Below are 24,276 nucleotides of genomic sequence, written 5' to 3'. Positions count from 1 at the left end.
TCTTCTGATCTCTGGCCAGCTGGGATACTGACTATTTCTTTTCCAGCTCCTAATATCCGAGACGGGCAGGAGTTTGGCGAGAGCACTGAAAAATGAAATGAAGAGTTTCAAAGCTAAATTCAAGAAAAGTGAGGTGAGAGTGTTCATTTTCTCAGCTCACCATCTGTTGACACTAAAGATGCAAACAGAAGGAAGGTTAAACATGATACTAAACTGCTTCCATCGAAACTGTAGAGAACCCTTATGGCAACAGCATACTTTCTGGAGTCAGCAATCTGCTTTTCTTTGAATAATGAATTTTAAATCCATGTATTTTAATTTTACTTTCTTACCTTCACCAATGGTTATGTTCATGAAGTCTCTTGTTTTCTGATGAATATTTTATTTTATTTTTTATTTTTATTTTCATGATACATCAGGGAAGAAGACCATTCTGCCGTGTGAAACCCGTGCTGCCCAATTACATCCAATTAGGCTACCAACCCTGTACGTTTTAGAGGATGGGAGGACACCGGAGAAAACTCATACAGGTCATGGGGAAAATGTACAAACTTCATACAGGCAGCATTGAGTTTGAACCTGGGTCGTTGGTTGTGTCAGCCTAACTCTAAATGTGCTGTCTTACTTTTCCAATATTCATGTTCATTCACTACATGCCTGCCTGCAAGCACATTTGGTGGGCTACTTAACTATGAGAGGCATCTTCTATGTATGGATTGACATGCTTGCTTACCTGTAAAATGAGCTTTCTCATTGCACCTCAGAAACTTGAACTTCATGGCTTGATCCAGTCTTTGCTATATACCTAAACATATTTCCTTAAATTAATTAAAGTCATAAATTGGAATCTTGTTGATTTCCTGTAGAATTCCCCTAACACTATCCACCCTTTCGATCTAGGATTCTTAGACTATTTGTAGCAGGTCCCTCTGAAGCAGTGGTTTTCAAACATTTTCTTTCCACTCATATACCACCTATGCCACAGTGCTCTGTGATTGGTAAGGGACTATTTAAGGTGGTATATGAGTGGGGAAAAAAGGTTGAGAACCACTGCTCTAGACCCAATTGTTACTGAAATATTTTGCTTAAGGAAAAATTGTCATTGGCCCATTTCCTTTGGAGTTATGAAACCGTGCACATAATGAGTTAATTAGGTACGATTAAAACAGTGGTTTTCAAACTTTTTCTTTCCAGTCACATACCACCTTAAGTATTCCCTATTGTCATAGGTGCTCTGTGATTAGTAAGTGATAACTTAAAGTGGTATGTGACTGGAAAGAAAAAGTTTGAAAACCATTGCTCTAAAGCTTTGGTTAAGATTAGTGGAATTGAAGGCTGTCCCAAGACTTAAATGAAAAATTTTAAACAAACGGACACAAAAAGAACATCCTTTCAGATGCCAGTGGATTTGAACCGAGGTTGCTGGTGCTGTGATAGGATTGTATTAATTGCTGCACTATCCGTATTGTCCTCCTTTGCAGTATTATCCTAATGCTCATCTAGCAGGCAATTTCCCAACCTTGGTGAGACACAGAAGTCTTGCAGACGCTGTGATTGCAGTAAAAACGCACTGAAATGCTGGAGTATCCCAGCCGGTCTCGCAGCGTCCATAGGAGGTAAAGATGTACAGTAAAATCCTCATTATTTGGCACCCACGGGGATCGCAAATGCTGGAAATGCAAATTTCTGGCTGATTGAGACTCACTGTTACAATGCCTAGCATACACCTGCATTAAGAATGCAGTTTAAACACCAAAGACAGTGCAAAATGTAAAGTGATTTAAACAAGAATCAGTACTGAAGCCTTTAATTATGTAAAGTTTACTGTAATCAAGTAATTCTTGTAACTTACAAAATTTAAATTTAAAATTGAACCCCTGTCACTAATGCTGTAAGTGTTGTGCTAGCCGATACACTAACTATGCCACCATTTTAATTAACCATTTCCTCCCCCAAGTTTACAGATAAATCCTTACTAATGTACCTAATACTAATAAAGATATTGACTCTTACTAGGTGGGATAGGGAGATACTTTGAGAGAGTCATCCCAGCTTCGAGCGATGTCGACCGGCTCTTCACACTGGTGACCAGATCAGACCCTCTGTGCAACCTGAGTCACCTCCACGCCAAAGTCCCGGTCAGGCCTTCAGCACAACGTGACTCACCTCCACACCAGTGTCCCAGTTAGGCCTTCAGTGCAACCCGATTCACCTCCACACCAGTGTCCTGGTCAGGCCCTCGGTGAACCTTCCTTTAAATTTGAGCCCCAGTGCTGTAACAGTGTTGCATTAGTCGTGCCACCATCATAATTAACCCCCCCCGCCCCAAGATTACAGATAAAGCCTTGCTAATATATTTAATAATATATGAATAAAGATAAAGACTCTTACCGTGCAGGGATAGGGAGACACTTTAGGAGAGTTGCACCAGCGGCAAGCAGCATTGGACAGCTCTTTATCCTGGGCGCTGCCATTTTATTGGAACACAACTTTATTGAAACTTTATTCAAACAGCTGCAGTGGGCTGGGCACAGAAAATATGGTAGGAATTAATACTCGAAGTTTCATAAGACAAGGGAATGATTCCTCTTGTCAGCAGGTGCCACATTAAGTAAAATCCTTTGATAAATTAAAGCAATAGTCAATTTTGACATTACAGTGTGTAATTAGATGTTCTTTGCAATATTCTCTGCAGTCATCTTTTTGCAACTAGCTCTGCCATTAATAGTTTGTAGATTACCTCACCAGCATTTTGACAAGGATACAGTTCCCTTTTTTCCCGTAGCATGCTTGAAACATTGAAGATTAATATTGTCTGAACTCTAGCTAGTCAGTGTGTTGATTAATGAAGATTAATGAAGCTATCAACAGTCACAAGACTAATGTCTATTGAGATGAGTTTTATACTTTGTCTCTGAGATATGAGTTTTAGATTGGTAGTAGCTTGCAGTACTAGAAATGTACGATGGCTTGCATCAGTTCCAATGCTGTGGAGTCCAGTGTTTGGCTCAGATTTTGCTATGTGTATGGCAGGACGTGCTTAGTGAGGCAGTTGCCAGATAGCTGAGAAGATGGTGTTCTTATGTCATATATGTTGGACTCGTACTTACTCCAGATGCAAGGTTCTGAATGACATTACAAGCATTCCTTCTCAACTTTGAGAGGTTTGGACAGTTGGATATGGATCGGTGGGGCCATTAGACAATATGATCAGAGTTGGATGAGGCATCAGACATAGGATTGGGGGCAGAGAATTCTGATGAAAGGATTGGGTTGATGATGGTATAGATGACACTTTCCAATCTCTCGTATTTCCAAATTTAAAAATGTGTCATCTTCACAGAAACGTAAGCGACGATATTCCGAATTACTATCTTATCACTCCAATAAACCAAACTTCATATATTCAGCTTAATGTAGTCTTTAATTAGTAATATAAACATTTTGCTTAACTTTGCATCAAGATTTTCATAACTTAAGGTTTAATGGGTTGGGGGTTGGAAGGAGGGAGGGAAGATAGGGGGGGGGGAAAAAGGGGAGAAAATGCCACTGTGTAGATTTAAGAGGGAAATGTTTGTATGTATTTTGATTGATATGGTTCATAGTGTGAAAAATAAAAAAAATTAAAAATATATATTTTTATAACTTGAATAAAGCATACTGAATAATAATTACAATATTCTTCTTTAAACAATTAAACCAAAATTAAGACGATTAAAATAAAATAAGATGATTTGGATGAGGGGATTATTAATAATTTGAGCAAATTTGCAGATGACACGAAACTGGGTGGCAGTGTGGGGTGTGAGGAGGATGTCAGGAAAATGCAGAGGGACTTGGACAGGTTGGGGGAGTGGGATGCTGAATGGAAGATGACGTTCAATGTAAGCAAATGTGAGGTTATCCATTTTGGGGGCAATAATAGGAAAGCTGAGTATTATTTAAATGGAGACAAGCTAGGGAGTGGGGAGGAGCAAATGGATCTGGGAGTACTTGTTCACCGGTCACTGAAGACTAGCATGCAGGTTCAGAAAGCTGTGAAGAAGGCTAATAGCATGTTGGCTTTCATAAAGAGGGGATTGGAGTATAGGAACAGAGACGTCCTTCTGCAGTTGTACAGGGCCCTGGTGAGACCCCGCCTGGAGTATTGCGTCCAGTTCTGGTCTTATTAGGTCTGCTTTGTTCATGAATGAGTGAGTCAGACACCAGACTTAGTCGAAATCAAGGTTCTTTGTTCTTTATTGCCGGATTGTAACACTTGCAACTAACAGTGTTAGTTGGAGAAGGCGCATTCTGCCGTTATCAGCAAGTGGTGTTTTTTTTATACCTCAGGATACGTACGTAGTAAATTATCATACCATGACATTGTCCAATGAATAAACTGTTGCTACCCTTCTCTGTTAGTCTGCTGCACATCATTCTTGTTAGTGCCACGCTTATCTTGAGAGTACAAGGTCACATCTGCATTCTGTTACTCCTTAGTACTGGGTGACTCCTTCTCCGGTCCCATCTCATGATGTTTTTACCTTACAGTCTCCAATTTTGAGGAAGGGCATACTAGCTATAGAGGGTGTGCAGCGCAGATTTACAAGGTTAGTTCCAGGGATGGCGGGGTTGACATATGCTGAAAGGCTAGAAAAACTGGACTTGTATCCGATGGAGTTTAGAAGGATGAGGGGGGACATGATTGAGGTATACAAAATCATCAGGGGGATAGACAGGGTGAAGTCGGATTACTTGTTCCCAATGATGGGGGAGACGAGGACTAGAGGGCATAGTTTAAGAATACAGGGTAGGCCCTTTAGGACGGAGATGAGAAAGCATTTTTTTACCCAGAGAAGTGTGAATCTGTGGAATGCTCTGCCACAGAGGGTGGTAGAGGCAGATTCGCTGATTATGTTCAAAAGAGAGTTAGATAAGACTCTAGTGGGCAAAGGAGTTAAGGGTTATGGAGATAAGGCTGGAAAGGGGTACTGATGGTAGTGATCAGCCATGATCTGTAAAATGGCGGTGCTGGCTCGACGGGCCGAAGGGCCTACTCCAGCTCCCATTGTCTATTGTCTAAATAAGATGTCGATAATAAGATGATAAGACGATGAATTCAAAGAAAAGTATTTTGATGCTTATGCCTTCTCCATGGTTCTTCAAAGACTGAATGCAAGCTTCCCGTTCACCCAGATGTTACAACATATGATGTCATAGTAACTATGGTAACACTACAAAAACAATTTACCCTTAAAGGGATAGTCATAAAATTAACAAAAATCAAAAACACAAGGTTTTAACCTTTACAGATTGTAGAATGAGAATTGGAGGGGTTTTATTTGGGTGGGTATTTGAGGAGTCAGATGTGGATCAAGGTTGGAGTGATGTTGGGCAGTAGGGTCAGGGCTTAGGCGGGGTTCGACAGATTGGAATACAGATTGGAGGATCACATTGGATTAGGATGTTGGGGATGGTTTGATAGCATTGGATGGGTAGTGGTGAGTATTAGGATTGGAGCCACTGTGTCAGTGGACCTCAAGGGAGTGGAGGGTTGGTGTATCAGGGCCTTATTCTCTGGGCTCAGGTTTGAGTTTGGAATTAGGATTGATGTTTTCAGTGTCTTTAGCATAGGCTGCAGTGGAAGTGAAGAGTCAAAGATCCTGGAATATATCCTGTAACCCAGAACTCAGAAAAACTTGTCTCAATTCCCCTGTGATGTTTCAAAATGAATGAATAATGATATACCCTGTTTGACATTGAAGGCAGATATTGCATGCATTTTAGAAATATCTATTTAACTTTCAAGAAGGTTTACCATAGTTACATTTCACTCAGGGGAGTTAATTTTCAATGATCCAACTCTTGTGTAAATTTCTAGATTGCACTCCCCTTGTTCCATGGTCCATGCATGCACCTCCAACAGGCCACAACAACGAGCAGTTTGACTGCAGCTTTTGAGGCTGATTCTGCTTGCCCTCTGCTAGCTCTGGTAGAGGCGAACGTTGCTGATTGGAGATGATGTAATTTGAACTGTTCCACAAGGTACATGCATCCACTAAGCTTTGGTGATCAGGATGTCAACCTCTTGCTCCATTTTTCATTCTTGGTTGGTAACATTCATTATCCTGGTGTCACTGATGTCACTTGAATAGAGATATATTTGGCCTCATTCCTGTGAATCTAATTGACAGATGTAGAGATTGAATGTCTGTCAGTGGGATGACATTTGTTCTGCCTCCCTCTGTATCAGGTAGCATCATTTAGACACCATAGGGCACACAATACAAATCATTCATCAGCAGGGTTTGGGTAGTAATGTAATTTGGTTTATTAGTCTCAAGGGCAATGTTATGACCTGGAAGAATTGTGTGAATGACTCGGTGGTTATAATGAATAATTTATAACTCTCCATTCCTTTGTTATTCAATTATACTGTACTTCCACTGCAACTCAGCCACTGGTATATTCAGGAGTTTATTTTCTTTCAAACTGTGTCCACATTAGAGTTGCATTATAACTGGGAAACTCCAAGCCATAATTTAAAAAAAACTATTAGATTAGTGGTTTAAGTGAGATGACAGCCCAAATATTGTTTAGCAGTTGTCTGTGTGTGTGTGCTGCAAAATTCAGCTTTAGGTGATGCAGCTTGCAAAAAATAAAAAATACACAAACTTCAATTTAAATAGATTATTACGGCTGAGATTCTGACTGCATATCCTCTGTTATGCACCTCTGGAATCTCCTGCTTTGCATTTCTCCTGCCGAAACCCTCGTCCATGCCTTTGTTGGACTTGCCAATCCCAACTCGCTCCTTTTCATTCCACATCAACTTCAATTTATCCAAAGTACTGACGTGTGGCATCCCAACTTTCATCCAGTCTCCTTCATCATTAACCCCTCTGCTCAGTGATTCACATTCATCCCTGCAAAGACTGGAAGGTGGCAGAAAAGCCAAAAGGAGTGAGATGAATTTACTGATCTCATTGATCAGGGTTATCTCTATTATTCTGTGTGTGAAGTTCAAAAAGCTTATGAGCTTTGTGAAGAACGGTTGGATAGGCTAAGCTATTATTGGCTGGAATTTGGAAGAGTGAGAGGGGACTTGAATGAAAGAAATAAGCTGCCTTGAAACCAGCAGGACGATGGGCTGTGGTAATGATGTGATGTAGATATCTGTAAGAACATCTGTCAGTTGGTCTATACAGTCCTTCACAGTACCCCATTGGGTATGTTGTCTCATCCCGCTGCCTTGTGTGGGTTCACCCTGGATAGAATTCTCCTCACCTCGGTTGCGGTTGTACTATAAGTGAAGCCAATAATATCCCTGCTGATTTCATCTGTGAGAAGTGCATCCAATAGCACCTCGTGATAAACAGTGTTAGAAAATTAGAGCTGAAGAACTATGGATGATTCAGGAGGCTGAGGGGGTGATAGACAGGATTTATAGGATGCAATCACACTTAGAAGGCAGGAGAAAGATGGCTGGGTAACAATCAGGAGAGGGAGAGGGAAAAAGAACAGGTAGGCAGGACAGAGTGCTCCTGTGATTGTTTCCTTCAATAACACGTATACCGTTTTGGATTCTGTTGAGGGGGGACAACCTACCAGGGACAAGCCACAGTGGTCAAGTACTTGGCACAAAGACTGGTCCTGTGACTAAGAAAGGGAGGAGGAGAAGAGGTGAGCTGTAGAGATTGGAGATTCAATAGTGAGGGAACAAACAAAGATAACCTCATTAATGCAGTCATACCTTTCCCATTCCTCAGCTCCACCTATGTAGCTTCAGCGGAGTCCTCTAGTCTGTCCTGTCTGAGCAAAGGTGTAATATTTTCACTGATGAGCAAGGCCACTCCTTCCTCTTTCGCTCAATGGTGTCTGAAACAATGACTTGTCGGAACATTGAACTGCCTGTCCTGCAACTAAGTTTCACTCATGGCAGCAATGTCATAATTCCAGGTGCCAATCAACTCCAAGCTTTTCTGCCTTTCCTATAATACTCCTTGCATTGAAGTAGATGCACTTGAGAACATTATTTCCACCACACACAACCCTTTGATTTCTGTCTCTATATGCAGACTAAACATCATCTTTTTCCTCGGCCACTCCTTTAACCGCTTTGGCACACTGGTTGCAACCCCCTGCAAATCTAGCTTAAACCCCTGGAGTAGCACTAGTAAGCCTTTCCAAAGGAATAATAGTCCCACTCTGGTTCAGATGCAAACTGTCCTGCCAGTACATATCCCACCTTCCCTGGAAGAGAGCCCAATGATCCAGAAATCTGAAGCCTACCCTCCTGCATCATCTCTTTAGTCACATGTTAAATTGCATTATTCTCCTATTTCTAACCTCACTAGCACGTGGCATGGATAACAATCCTGAGATTACCATCTTGGAGCTCTTGTTCATCATCATCCTGAACATTCAGGACCTCATCACTCTTCCTTCCCATGACATTGGTCCCTAGACCATGACATCTGGTGCTCACCCTCCCTTTTAAGAATGCTGCAAACTTGATCTGAGATATCCTGGACTCTGGCACCTGGGAAGTGACATGCCATCCAGGATTCTTGATCTCTTCTTCAGAACCTTTTATTTGTCCCCTCAATTTAAATAGAATTGAGATTGAATCCCCAATCTCTACAGCTCACCTCTTCTCCTCCTCCCTTTCTTAGCCACAGGACCAGTCTTTGCGCCAAGTACTTGACCACTGTGGCTTGTCCCTGGTAGGTTGTCCCCCTCAACAGAATCCAAAATGGTATACGTGTTATTGAAGGAAACAATCACAGGAGCACTCTGTACTGCCTACCTGTTCTTTTTCCCTCTCCCTCTCCTGACCGTTACCCAGCCATCTTTCTCCTGCCTTCTAGGTTTGATTGCATCCTATAAATCCTGTCTATCACCCCCTCAGTCTCCTGAATCATCCATAGTTCTTCAGCTCTAATTTTCTAACACTGTTTATCACGAGCTGTTAGTGGATGCACTTCTCACAGATGAAATCACCAGGGATACTATTGGCTTCACTGACTATCCACATTCTGCAAGTGGACCGTGTCCCTGCCCTGGCTGCTATTTCCACTGTCGCTGAAATAGAAAAAAAATTAGGAAAACCTGTCCTTACCTGTGCCTCCTTTCTGAATGCTTTTGTTACTCGACAGGGTTGTCCTGACCTTACCTCAAGTCCTGTACTACCACCTGAACTTTTGTCACTTATGGCTTGGTATCTCAAATGTTCTCAAACATTATGGGTCACAGATATTGAAGATTATGGGTGGCACAGTGATGCAACTAGTAGAGCTGCTGTCTCAGCCCAAATTACAAGACATGAGAGCAGAAAGAGCCCATCAAGTCTGCCCCACCATTTAATCATAAGCTGATCCATTTTCCCTCTCAGCCCCACTGCCCGGCCTTCTCCCTATAACTTCTGCTGCCCTGGCTAATCAAGAACCTATCAATCTCTGTCGTAAAAACATCCACGGATTAACCACTCTCTTGCAAAAGAAGTTTCTCCGCATATCTGTTTTAAGCAGACACCCTTCAATCCTGAAGTTGTGCCCTCTTGTCCTAGATTCTTGTACAATGGGAAGCAACTTTCCATATCTTCTCTATCCATGCTTTTCAACATTCGAAATATTTCAATGAGATTCCCCCTCATTCTCCTAAACTCCAATGAATACAGGCCAAGAGCTGTCAAATGCTCCTCATATGATAATCCTTTAATTCCCAGTATCATCTTTGTGAATGTCCTCTGTACCTTCTCCAACATTAGCACACCCTTTCCTAAAGTGAGGAGCCCAAAACTGCTCTCAATACTCCAAGTGAGGTCTCATCAATGCCTCTACATCTCTGTTCTTGTATTCTATTCCTCTTGAAATGAATGCCAGCATTACATTTGCCCTCTTAATCACCTTCTCAACATGCAAGTTTACCTTTGAGCTATCTTACACGAGGACTCCCATGTCCCTTTGTACCTTGGTATTTTCAATTTTCTCTTATTTAAAAAAATGATCTGTCTGGTTTTTTTCTACCAAATTGCCTGACCTTACAGTTTTTGACATTGACATTTGTCACTTCTCTACCCATTCTCCAATGCTATCTAAGTCCTTCTCCAATTTTCCCATTTCCTCACCAATACCTGCTCATCCACCTACCTTCATATCATCTCCAAATTTGGCCACAAAGCCATTCATTCCATAATCTAAATCATTAATATACAACATAAAAAGAAGTGACCCCAACACTGACCCCTGTTAAAAACCACTGGCAACTTGCAGGCAACCAGAATATGATCCCTGCTTCCAGCCAATCTGTCAATGCTCTATTTGTCAAAGACCTGAAAATCCAAATACACAACTCCACTGCATCTCCTTTATTTAGCCTGCTTGTCACTTCTTCAAAGAATTCCAGTAGGTTTGCCAAACAAGATTTTCCCTAAAGGAAAACCATGCTGGATTTGGCCAATCTTGTCATGTGCCTCCAAGTATTCTGTAACCTCATCCTTGACAATTGACTTGAGCATCTTCCCAACCGCTTTCTGCTGCCTCCTTCTGTTCTTGAATAGTGGTGTGACATTTGTGATTTTCTAATTCTCTAGAGCCATACCACAATCTATTGATTCTTGAAAGTTCAGTACCAATGTCGCCACAATCTCTACTGCTACTTCTTTCAGAATCAGAGGGTGCACTCCATCTCGTCTGGGAGATTTATCCGTTCTTAGACCATTCAGATTCTGAGCACTTTCTCACTTGAAATAATAACTGCACTTGCTTCCCTTCTCTGATATCCTTCGACATCTGGCACACTGCTAATATCTTCCATGGTGAAAACTGATGCAAAATATTAATTTAGTTCTTCTGCCATCTCTTTGTCTCCCATTATTATTTCTTCAGCATAATTTTCTAGTGGTCCTTTATCTACTCTCATCTCTCTATTCTTTTTTAAAAATTATTTTATTATCATACAATCATACATTATAAATTGCATATAATGTTCATTTGGATTGGTACGAAATTGAAATAATAATGCATGGACTCTTATTCCAATCTAAACATATCGGAAAAGGAAAAAAGGAAAAAGAAAATAAGTATATTCTTTAGATGACCCCTGCAGATTCACAAGTGAAATATTGTTCTGAAAGAAACAAAGGACTTTAAGCCCTTCAGTATGGAGGATGGGAGTGTATAGAGATTGGATGTCCATGGTAAACATGGGGCGATTGAGTTCAGGGAACTGGAATTTGTTGAAGTGATGGCGGATATGTGAAGTGTCTGGATGTAGGTGGGGAGGGACTGGACCAAAGGGGACAAAATGGAGTTGAGATAAGTGGAGACCAATTCAGTGGGGCAAGAACATGCAGACATGATGGGTCTGCTGGGACAATTGTGTTTGTGGATCTCAGATAGGGGGTACAAGCAGGCGGTGTGGGGTTGGGATACAATAAGGTTGGAAGCTGGCCCAGGGAGGTGACTGGAAGTGGTGAGTTCAGAGATGGTGCATTATACAGTAATTTGATGTTTTGGTGAAGTCCTGTTGGAGGGATAAATAGGAGGTGCCTGAGTGCTGTCAACTTGCTTTGGCCAGACAGAGGTTAGTATGCCAGACCGCAACAAATGCCACCCTTGTCTGCGGGTTTGATGGTGAGGTTCAGATTGGTGCAGAGAGAGTGGAAGCCCAGGTGTTCTGAGCGGGTAAGGTTGGAAAGAGTGAGGGGAATAGTGAAGTTGATATGGTTGATGTCACTGTGGCAGTTGGAAATATAAAGGTCCAGAGCAAGCTGAAGACTGGAATGGGATGTCCAGGAGGAAGGCTAAGGTTTAAGGCGGGAGAATGGATCTGTAGTGGGGGGGGGGGGGTGGGGTGGAGAATTGTGGTTGTGAAGTATGCATGGAGATGGAGCTGATGGAAGGAGAATTCAGCATCATGTCATGCATGGGACTCATTGAAGTGTGGGCGAAAGAGGATGAGGGTGAGGCCTCTACTGAGCACAGAGTGTTCCGTCTTCAAGAAGGGAAGATCAGGGAGATGGTGACAATTAGGCAGGGATTAGGGAGAGGTTCAGAGGGGTGGAGGGTGTCAGGGAGGGGAGGAGGATGGGGTGGATTAGGAGGTGGAGGGTAAGAAGGGTCCAGGAGAGGGTTGGGAAAGGACCACCTCAACTGTGTTATCATGAGCTTATAATTTTGGGGTGGATTGGAACACTGATATTTAAACAGAAGCGGATCTCATGAAAAATGGCTGGGAATAGCTGATCTAAATGAACAATGAATCAAGCTTGAGAGTTGAATGGCCAGCTTCTAATCTGGTATGACAACATTACTCAGATGACACTTTGGTTCTCTCTCCAAACCAAAATGGGGCTTTGCAGGAAACCTCATAATGAAAGGACCAGATCTTTAAATAGAAATAGACAATTAAAACAGTTGAACTGGAGCAGACCAAAAATCTACTTCACTTTTTTTCTGGAGCTTCAGCATAATCTTTAGAAATGGAGCAGACAGAATCCAGGTCAAGGAGCAGTTGACTGGTGTAGAACTGTGATAATGGAGCCCATACATTTTAACATTATTCTGTAAGCAGTATCCTCTCTCTTACTGTGACCATAGAACCTTTGAACACTACGGCACTGAAAACAGGCCATTCAGCCCTTATAGTGTGTACCAAAAACATCATACTATTAATCCCACTGCCCCACACCCATTCTATTACCCTCCAGACCTCTCCCATCCATGCATCTATTTTATTTTTTAGTTTATTTTTAAAATTTAAGAGTGAGTCTGTATTTACCACATCAGATGGAAACTTGTTCGAAACTCCCACCACTCTCTGAGTGAAAAGTTCCCCCTAATGTTCCCCCTAACCAACAACAGGCCATATCATGTACATATCACAAATTAAATATATAATGTAAATTATAAACCTATCCATAATTGTTTATTTAATTTATTTCTTTAAGACATCAAATTCTAACAATAAGGTAATTACGTTTATCCCTTTCTCATAATATATCCCAATATAGTTCTGGATAGAAAATAGATAAGACAAAATTAAATAATCCCTTTATATAGGCAAAGTTTGTATTCTATCTTATTTAATGATATAATCCATGACAACCATATTTAAACCTATGTTTTTTTTTTAAACTTTATTTATTTGAAGAATCATTAGTAGTAAAACAGAATACATTCCATAAAGAAAATTTTATATGAATATATATTAAAAAAACAAAGAAAAAAAATAATTAAAAAACCAAAAAGTTAAATCAAATCCCCACCCACCCTCCCACCCCATCAGCCAGCTCTCTTAAGGAGAGCCAAAAATTTATAAACAGAAACTAAGAATATATAATAAATCAAAATATATCTAAATGCATATATTCCAAATATGGTAACTACTTATTAACAAAAAAAGAATAATTATCTTGCCGATTATATGTAATTTTTTCCATAACAATACAAACTTTCAATTCGTTATCCCATCAAATTATACTAATCACTATGTTATCTTTCCATATACTTGCTACACATTTTTGAGCTACAGACAATACTAAATATACAAGTGCAATTTGAAATTTATCCAACCCTAATCCCTTTAAAGGATTTATAACCCATTAAAGAAATAGATGGATCTAATGGTAAAGTTATATAATCTTTCCAAAATTATCTTAATTTCATCCCAGAATGGTTGTACTTGCACACAAGACCAAACAGCATGTAAAAAAGTTCCAGTACATACACCACATCTAAAACAAGAATCCAAATTACTAAAACCATATTTTTTCAATTTCTCTGGGGTTAAATACAACTGATGTAAAAAAATTATAATTAACCATTCCATATCGCACATTCGTCAATTTAGTAACACTATTGTGACACCTATCTGCCCAATAGTCTTCAGGAAAAACAAAAGCTAAATCATTTTCCCATTTAAACTTAGACTTCTCCCATTCCGGTTTATCCATATTGTCTTGTAATACTTGGTACATAACAGAGAAAAACCCCATTTTGGTATAGAAGAAATCAAAGACTCGAATTCCGTCAATACAGGTAAAATCATCTCTCTTTTTTTCTTTGGCTTGGCTTCGCGGACGAAGATTTATGGAGGGGGTAAAAGTCCACGTCAGCTGCAGGCTCGTTTGTGGCTGAAAAGTCCGATGCGGGACAGGCAGACACGGTTGCAGTGGCTGCAGGGGAAAATTGGTTGGTTGGGGTTGGGTGTTGGGTTTTTCCTCCTTTGCCTTTTGTCAGTGAGGTGGGCTCTGCGGTCTTCTTCAAAGGAGGTTGCTGCCCGCCAAACTGTGAGGCGCCAAGATGCACGGTTTGAGGCGATATCAGCCCACTGGCGGTGGTCAATGTGGCAGGCACCAAGAGATTTCTTTAGGCAGTCCTTGTACCTTTTCTTTGGTGCACCTCTGTCACGGTGGCCAGTGGAGAGCTCGCCATATAACACGATCTTTGGAAGGCGATGGTCCTCCATTCTGGAGACGTGACCCATCCAGCGCAGCTGGATCTTCAGCAGCGTGGACTCGATGCTGTCGACCTCTGCCATCTCGAGTACTTCGACTTTAGGGATGAAAGCGCTCCAATGGATGTTGAGGATGGAGCGGAGACAACACTGGTGGAAGCGTTCTAGGAGCCGTAGGTGATGCCGGTAGAGGACCAATGATTCGGAGCCGAACAGGAGTGTGGGTATGACAACGGCTCTGTATACGCTTATCTTTGTGAGGTTTTTCAGTTGGTTGTTTTTCCAGACTCTTTTGTGTAGTCTTCCAAAGGCGCTATTTGCCTTGGCGAGTCTGTTGTCTATCTCATTGTCGATCCTTGCATCTGATGAAATGGTGCAGCCGAGATAGGTAAACTGGTTGACCATTTTGAGTTTTGTGTGCCCGATGGAGATGTGGGGTGGCTGGTAGTCATGGTGGGGAGCTGGCTGATGGAGGACCTCAGTTTTCTTCAGGCTGACTTCCAGGCCAAACATTTTGGCAGTTTCCGCAAAGCAGGACGTCAAGCGCTGAAGAGCTGGCTCTGAATGGGCAACTAAAGCGGCATCGTCTGCAAAGAGTAGTTCACGGACAAGTTTCTCTTGTGTCTTGGTGTGAGCTTGCAGGCGCCTCAGATTGAAGAGACTGCCATCCGTGCGGTACCGGATGTAAACAGCCGGATGTAAAAATCATCTCTACCATACATATTTTTCACCAAAGCTCGAAGTTGATAATAAACAAATAAAGAATTTTCAGCAATATCAAAATGCTCTTTCAATTGATTAAAAGAAAGAAACTGTCCTTCTACAAAACAATCCTATAACATTTTTATACCCTTAGAATCCCAGCTCTTTAAATGACTATTAAACATGGAAAAAGAAATAAGCTGATTATTATATAATGGAGTTAAAATTGACAATTTACCTTTTGATCCGAAAATCTTATGTTTTTAAGTCCATAGTTTTAATAGATGTTTTAATATCGGCATATTCTATTCCCTCAACAAATTTACATTCCATCAAAATATAAATTGATACACCTCGACTTCAGAAATACAAGCCATCTCATCTTTCGCCCAACTCGGGGATTGGTCCAAATCCATCAGTCTACTAATAAATTTCAACTGGGCTGCTTCATAATAATTTTGAAAATGGGGTAATTGAAGCCCACCTAACGCATACTTCCAAGTAAGTTTATATAATGCTACCCACGGTAATTTACTTTTCCATAAAAATTCTCTCATGACTTTATTTAAATCCTGAACAAAAACCCTTTGAAAGAGAACACGGTATTGATTGAAATAAGTATTGAATATTTAAACCCATGTTTAACTAATTAGTTTAAAAAAAACTAAAAGAAAAATTAAGGAAAACAAAAATCCTCTGACTAATCCAGGGGTCCCCAAACTTTTACACCCGCCGACCACTTTAGGAACTGCATGGTCCCTCATTAACCCCCAGGCATAGAATCCTGGTGCTCGATGGGTGGGGGGTGGTGGAAAGGGCTGGCGAGGGGTGGACTTCACAGGGGGAGGGTCCTGGTTGGGGAGTGCTAGTGGTGACAGCACTGGGTGGCCAGATGTCTGGTTTTAGGCTGGACAGTCTAGCTTTTGAGCCCTCCATTTGGGCGTGTAAGCCCTACAATTCTAAATGCTGGACAAGTTTAAGGGGCAGAAAGGGCACTTCTCTGCTAAATGCAGTGTCCTGCGGTCCGCAGGCCATGCTCGGCTGGTTGGTGCATGCGCGATGAGGGGCAAGTATGATGGCGGCATATGAAGGTTCATGGCATGTAAGCCTCCTTACCCCTCCACCCCTGTGCTGGATAGGGGGGGAGGGAGCAAGAGGGCGGCAGTGCATGTGCTAGACCGGTTGGGGTTGGGGTGGTGGGTGGATGTGCTATTTTAAATCGACCCCTCCCATGTTATTGACCCCCGTTTGACCCTCTTGCATTTATTGACCCTCTGGATGGGCCCATAGATCCCTGGGGTTTGATATCAACCAGTTTGGAGACCCCTAGACTAATCTAATCCCTCCCTCTAAACAAGGTTAACGTAAAATCGTAAAGATATGGATTGAATAGCGACCTTCAGACACTGGACAGAGAGTCTCCGGTCACAACCATCTTCGAGGATCTACACACCTGGATTCCTCAGAATTCCCAAGGATTTTTACCATTCATTATGTATGCTTCAGCCTTATAAATAGTCCCAAAATACATCACTTTACAATTACCTTGATAAAATGCCATCTGCAAGTTAAAGTGCATATGTAACCAGATGAAAAAAATTATATATATATATAATAATGATTTTTGAATAATTTACTTGTTTTATTTATTAGAGACTCAGGTTACAGGATACCATTCATCAATTTTATGGCCTGTAGGAAGAAACTATTTCCCAGCTTGGCAGTCCTGATTTTGATGCTCCTGTACCTCCTTCCTGATGATAGAAGGTCAAAGATCCATTGTGATGGATGGTAGAGATCCTATTTAAGCAATAATGAATATCAATAGAAGAAGGAGAGACCCCAATGATTTTCTCGGCAATTCATCTAATCATTGATAGCACCTTGTAGCCTAAGACAATCCTTCACACTGTTAACAACACCAACCTAATGTTATCTGTAAGCTTGAAGATCATGCCCCAACATACTCATTCCAGATTATTTGCATATATCTTCTTTCTCTTTGGCTTGGCTTCGCGGATGAAGATTTATGGAAGGGTAATGTCCACGTCAGCTGCAGGCATGTTTGTGGCTGACAAGTCTGATGCGGGACAGGCAGACACGGTTGCAGTGGTTGCAAGGGAAAATTGGTTGGTTGGGGTTGGGTGTTGGGTTTTTCCTCCTTTGTCTTTTGTCAGTGAGGTGGGCTCTGCGGTCTTCTTCAAAGGAGGTTGCTGCCCGCCGAACTGTGAGGCGCCAAGATGCATGGTTTGAGGCGATATCAGCCCACTGGCGGTGGTCAATGTGGCAGGCACCAAGAGATTTCTTTAGGCAGTCCTTGTACCTCTTCTTTGGTGCACCTCCGTCTCGGTGGCCAGTGGAGAGGTCGCCATATAACACGATCTTGGGAAGGCGATGGTCCTCCATTCTGGAGACGTGACCTACCCAGCGCAGTTGGATCTTCAGCGGCGTGGATTCGATGCTGTCGGCCTCTGCCATCTCGAGTACTTCGATGTTAGGGATGAAGTAGCTCCAATGAATGTTGAGGATGGAGCGGAGACAACGCTGGTGGAAGCGTTCTAGGAGCCGTAGGTGATGCCGGTAGAGGACCCATGATTTGGAGCTGAACAGGAGTGTGAGTATGACAACGGCTCTGTATACGCTAATCTTTGTGAGGTTTTTCAGTTGGTTGTTTTTCCAGACTCTTTTGTGTAGTCTTCCAAAGGCGCTATTTGCCTTGGCGAGTTTGTTGTCTATCTCGTTGTCGATCCTTGCATCCGATGAAATGGTGCAGCTGAGATAGGTAAACTGGTTGACCATTTTGAGTTTTGTGTGCCCGATGGAGATGTGGGGGGGCTGGAAGTCATGGTGGAGAGCTGGCTGATGGAGGACCTCAGTTTTCTTCAGGCTGACTTCCAGGGCAAACATTTTGGCAATTTCTGCAAAAGAGGACGTCAAGCGCTGAAGAGCTGGCTCTGAATGGGCAACTAAAGCGGCATCATCTGCAAAGAGTAGTTCACGGACAAGTTTCTCTTGTGTCTTGGTGTGAGCTTGCAGGCGCCTCAAATTGAAGAGACTGCCATCCGTGCGGTACCGGATGTAAACAGCGTCTTCATTGTTGAGGTCTTTCATGGCTTGTTTCAGCATCATGCTGAAGAAGATTGAAAAGAGGGTTGGTGCGAGAACTCAGCCTTGCTTCGCACCATTGTTAATGGAGAAGGGTTCAGAGAGCTCATTGCTGTATCTGACCCGACCTTGTTGGTTTTTGTGCAGTTGGATAACCATGTTGAGGAACTTTGGGGGGCATCCGAGGCGCTCTAGTATTTGCCAAAGCCCTTTCCTGCTCACGGTGTCGAAGGCTTTGGTGAGGTCAACAAAGGTGATGTAGAGTCCTTTGTTTTACAACAAAGATCCCAGCCCCTACCTCACTTATTGTTTTCTCTTGCCAAGCCAGTTTGAATCTAATGTTCCAACTTATAACCATATATAACCATATAACCACTTACAGCACAGAACAGGCCAGTTCGGCCCTACTAGTCCATGTCGTAGCAAATCCCCACCCTCCTAGTCCCACTGACCAGCACCCGGTCCATACCCCTCTAGTCCCCTCCTATCCATGTAACGATCCAGTCTTTCCTTAAATGTAACCAATGATCCCGCCTTGACCACGTCTGCCGGAAGCTCATTCCACATCCCCACCACCCTCTGCGTAAAGAAATTTCCCCTCATGTTCCCCTTATAATTTTCCCCCTTCAATCTTAAACCATGTCCTCTAGTTTGAATCTCCCCCTTTCTTAATTGAAAAAGCCTATCCACATTTACTCTGTCTGTCCCTTTTAAAATCTTAAACACCTCCCTCTATCAAGTCCCCTCTCAATCTTCTACGCTCCAGAGAAAAAAGCCCCAGTCTGCACAACCTTTCCCTGTAACTCAGACCCTGAAATCCTGTCAACATTCTCGTGAACCTTCTCTGCACTCTCTCTATTTTGTTTATATCTTTCCTATAATTTGGTGACCTAAACTGTACACAGTACTCCAAATTTGGCCTCACCAATGCCTTGTACAATTTCAGCATAACCTCCCTACTCTTGAATTCAATACTCCGATTTATGAAGGCCAACATTCCAAATGCCTTCTTCACCACACCATCTACCTGAGTATCAGCCTTGAGGGTACTATTTACCATAACTCCTAAATCCCTTTGTTGCTCTGCACTCCTCAACTGTCTACCATTCAATGTATATGACCTATTTAAATTTGCCTTTCCAAAATGCAGCACCTCACATTTATCTGTATTAAATTCCATCAGCCATTTCTCAGCCCACACCTCCACCCTTCCTAAATCACCTTTTAATCTACGGTAATCTACCTCACTGTCCACAACACCACCAATCTTTGTGTCATCTGCAAACTTGCTTATCCAATTTTCTACCCCTACATCCAGATCGTTAATATATATAACAAATAATAGTGGACCCAGGACCGAACCCTGAGGAACTCCACTAGTCACCGGGCTCCAATTGGATAAACAATTTTCTACCACTACTCTCTGACATCTTCCATCCAACCACTGCTGAATCCATTTCACTACCTCCTTATTTATACCTAATGCTTCCATCTTTTTTCCTAACCTCCTGTGGGGAACTTTGTCAAAAGCTTTACTAAAGTCCAAATAGACAACATCCACAGCTTTCCCTTCATCAACCTTTTTTGTAACCCCCTCGAAGAACTCAATCAGGTTTGTTAAGCATGATCTACCCCTGACAAAACCATGCTGATTACTCCCTATCAATCCTTGTACCTCCAAATATTTGTAAATAGCATCCCTCAGAACACTTTCCATCAACTTGCCCATCATAGACGTCAGACTTACAGGCCTATAATTCCCAGGTTTGCATTTGGACCCTTTCTTAAACATAGGAACTACATGCGCCACCCTCCAATCCTTTGGTACCACCCCCGTGGCCAGTGACATCCTAAATATCTCTGTTAATGGCCCTACTAACTGTCCACTAGCCTCCCTGAGTGTCCTAAGGAATATTTTGTCCGGTCCGGGAGATTTATCCACCTTTATCTTTTTTAACACAGCCATCACTACCTCCTCAGTTGTCCTTATATGCTTCATGACCTCCCCACTATTTTTCTTTACTTCAACTGGTTCAACATTTTTTTCCCTAGTGAATACCGAGGCAAAGAAATCATTCAAAATTTCCCCCATTTCCTCAGACTTTTCACTCAGCCTACCCTCGCTATCTACAAGTGGTCCAATTTTATCTCTCACTAATCTTTTACTTTTAATGTACTTATAGAAACCCTTTGGATTTCAAAGAGGCCAAAGCCTCTTCATGCCTTTTTTTGGCCTTTCTAATTTCTTTCTTAAGATTCCTTCTACACTCCTTGTAGTCCTCCTTCAACTTCTCAGCTCCCTGCTCTTTATACCTCTTGTAAACCTCCCTTTTTCTCCTAACCAAATTTCCAATATTCCTCGAAAACCAAGCTTCCCTATGACTTCCAGCCTTTCCTTTGATCCAGACTGGGACATAACTACTCTGTACCCTCAAAATTTCTTTTTTGAATATCCTCCATTTTTCATCAACATCCTTACCTGAAAATATCCTGACCCACTCAACTTGCCTTGGATCATATGGGCTCTAACCTTTTGGGGCAACTTCTGTGCAAACCGCATCTACTGCACTCTCCTCATCAATGCCCCTCTTCAAGAAATTGAATGAGGTTGGTCAGACAAGATCTGTTGTTGGCAAAGCCATGCTAGCTCTGATCTTGTCAAACTGCAGTGGCAGTGAAATAAAAAGAGATGACATGCTGACGACTGTCATAAAGGACAGTTGTCAAAGAATAGAACCATTGCTCCAATCTTGGGCAAACCTTGACACAAGCTACAATGGAAGGCAAGCTGATTTTCTTTGGCAACGACAATGCTAGTTCAGGAGAGGGGACAACTCTCTGGAATGGAGCAAACAGCTGAGCAGAAATTGGGGAAGCTTGCTCCAATGGAGTCCTCCCTGAAGAAATATCAATAAAATTGTCTCACCTTAACTAATCCTCCGTTCCTTCAAGGCACAAGTACCAACTCCATGGCACTGTGCTTTGTGGAGGAATTCATCCAGCAGCTGCTGACGGTCTCACTGCCCTTGAAGAGTTCTTGACTGTTGGCTCAGTCGGATGTAGTTTTTTTTTGACATCACTGAAGCTTCCCTGCATCTGAATATGAAATACTGCTGCAGCTAGAAATGGAACATAGGAATGCTTGTAATAGTTCAGCCAAAATATTTAGGGAGAGAAACATATTTTTTCAGTTCATTAGAAATTCAGAAGAATTAGTATAGTGACTGGGTGCTCAGGTTTCCTCCCATGTTGTAAAGATGTACAGGTTAGTAGATTAATTGGTCACATGGTTGTGCTTGTGGGCAGGAAGGGCCTTTTATGATGCGTAATCTCTAAATTTTAAATTCATAGTAGTCATAGAGTTGTTGGGTCCCTACACTCTGTCCACTCATGACTTGATCTTTATGTTATGAGTTTCTATTGGATCTCAGGTTTCAGTCATCGATAGAGCCTCGAGTTGTGTTGGCACTTCTAATCGAAGAACACCTTGGATTTAGGATGTTTTCCTATTCACAAATCAGCCACAGGGTATTGTGGTAGAGAAACTGAGGGTTCTTCAGGGAAGACTCAATACCCTGTATGGCTCCTCTAGTGGGGAAATATCAGATTGTCTCTGTGGCATTAGAAAGACATTTATTTGTGGGGTCTTTGAGGCCTTCAACATTGATTTCCCTTGGCAATGATTTTGTTGCCTGGTTGATGAAGATAACAGAGAGGGTTAGACACTGGAAAGTCCAGCAGGACATGGTAAAGCTTGGAGGATATCAGATTGCAAGAACTTGTGCCTTTAAGGAACGGAGGATTAGTTAAGGTGAGACAATTTTATTGATATTTCTTCAGGGAGGACTCCATTGGAGCAAGCTTCCACAATTTCTGCTCAGCTGTTTGCTCCATTCCAGAGAGTTGTCCCCTCTCCTGAACTAGCATTGTCGTTGCCAAAGAAAATCAGCTTGCCTTCCATTGTAGCTTGTGTCAAGGTTTGCCCAAGATTGGAGCAATGGTTCTATTCTGTCTTTTCTGTTGCTTCCACAGTTGGACAGTACATCAGTAACATGCTGGATCTGTGACAGAGTGAGTCAAACGATCCAGAGGTGTTCATTTATCCCATGAGGGATTTGCAGAGATGTCAAATGAGATGAAGCTAGCCAGATAATGATACAATTCTTCCTCCAATTTCCTGTTCTTGAAGATGTTCCCATTGCATGTTCTTTAAGCCATCCATCTCAGGCCTGCACAAGGTGGTGGTCAGGGTGTGTGTATCACACACATATCTAAGTTTTAAGTCTTGCACAGGGTCATGACCTTGAAGGTTCCAAGCATCATTTTGAGGCGAAGCTACCCCTGCACGATTGTTTTAATGTGGACAGGACAAAGCAAGCCAGCAACCAGTCTCAATCCATTGTCAAGGTCCACAACAATTGGAGGCCGGATTCTGCCACATGGACTTATCCTATGTAATCACATTCTAATCACAGGCTCATGTGGTCCACACACAAACATTTTCTTGTCCACGCCCTCCATCTCGACTATTCCCCTTCAACTCCTAAACTCATTGTCCTCTTTCTCTACCTCCCCTTTCTGACAAATCATTCTAGTCTCTTCACTCAACTTCAACTGTTCACATTCTCTTTCTCCTTTCTGTACCCCTCCCACAACCCCCTCCTATTTCCCCTCTCCTGAAATGAGGCTGCATGCCGACGACTAGTCATTCTCCATGAGTTTGTATCGCGATGTGGATTTCTTGGAATTCTTCCCTCCCTGCAATCCCCATAAAACCTTGCCATACCTTTAGTCACTTGATGACGGCTACCTGTTGGGGTGGCAAGCAGGGGGAGATATTTGTATGTTTCGTCAGCTGCAGGGGGAGGGGGGGGGACGGTGGTGGAGGTTTTATTCTGTGGGCACAGAACTGCTATCCAGTTGCACATTCAAACGTATGAATTTCAGGTTTTTCATAAATCTTACAAAGCTTAAATGTGTGAGGTGTTAATTCAGAATGAAGCCCTACAACTGCTAACTGTCCTGTGAGTTAGCAGGCAAGCTCACAGCAGCTCGATGACCTGCTGATGGCAGTCCTGCATACGTTTCTGGCGCTGTATTTAAATGCAGAGTGGTTGATTGATGACCCCGGAAATTACACGCTTCTGTCAGGAACAAGCCACGGGATAACTAGTCCTGCCACATTGTTTGCTACCCTCCAAGCTGAATCTGATCTTCCAGCTCGTGGAAGGATGGATTAGATTAGAGGCCAGATGCTGCAGTGGACTGCAGTGTGATTGCAGTGCTGGGGAAATGGAGGCATGGACATTCATGAAGGAGAGCCTTGGCTGTGCTGCAGGACTGATCCTAGCTGGGGAAGAAGAGCAGCAGTAGGACGCTATCTGAGGAAAGCTGTGGGGGCATTATCCACTGAAGCTGCATGGCAGTCAAGTGTCTGCGATTGGTTATGAAACGCATCTGTCTCTGTGCTGCTTCTCTGTCAGTATGTTTGCTTTCTGTCTCTTGTACATTAACCCTCCTCACATTCTCCCTGCTGCATGTAGTCGTACCTGCGTAAAGAGCACTGATGTCGCAATTATACATGCCATTGCCTTTAAAGCTCAGCTTTATTTTGGTGAATGTGCATTCATTTTGGACAAGGTATGACTTGCACCTGGGGATGGGGTGGATTCAGGGAGTGGGGGTAACTAGAGAACTGAGAATTTCCAGTATTTAATATATCCCAGCAGATTAATTACAAATGTTTCAATATAGTCTGTGGTGAAATGATTTTTAATATGTAAAACAACTGAAATATGTTGCTAATCTTTGAGGAGCAAATCCTTTAATGCAATTGTATTAACAACCAAATTCTTCTGTGAGAAGCTTAACAGGGGATTTTGTTCAGAGTGCATTTGATCTGGCACCATTTATTCTTTTGGCATAAACTCTATAGTTCCCAGGATTAACATATGATATCACACAAAAAATTGGCATGGGAATAACAATGCATGATTAAGTATGTCCGATGATAATAATCCAGGCAAC

The 24,276-nt window shown here is 42.3% G+C and overlaps 1 protein-coding gene across 1 annotated transcript in view; it reads left to right on the top strand.

Annotated features, from left to right (window-relative positions):
• The window catches only part of ankrd24 (ankyrin repeat domain 24), a 110,432-nt gene that overhangs the window by 7,747 nt on the left and 78,409 nt on the right, over positions 1–24,276 (top strand). The window contains exon 2 of the mRNA XM_069928502.1: positions 47–133. Within this exon, the coding sequence (XP_069784603.1) occupies positions 98–133 (36 nt within the window). The 5' untranslated portion in view covers positions 47–97. The remainder of the gene's footprint in view (positions 1–46; positions 134–24,276) is intronic.

The sequence above is a fragment of the Narcine bancroftii genome, chromosome 3, assembly GCF_036971445.1.
Source record: "Narcine bancroftii isolate sNarBan1 chromosome 3, sNarBan1.hap1, whole genome shotgun sequence".
Lineage (NCBI taxonomy): Eukaryota > Metazoa > Chordata > Chondrichthyes > Torpediniformes > Narcinidae > Narcine > Narcine bancroftii.
Note: the sequence above shows the minus strand (reverse complement) of the source record. Positions and strands in the feature narration are given on the sequence as shown.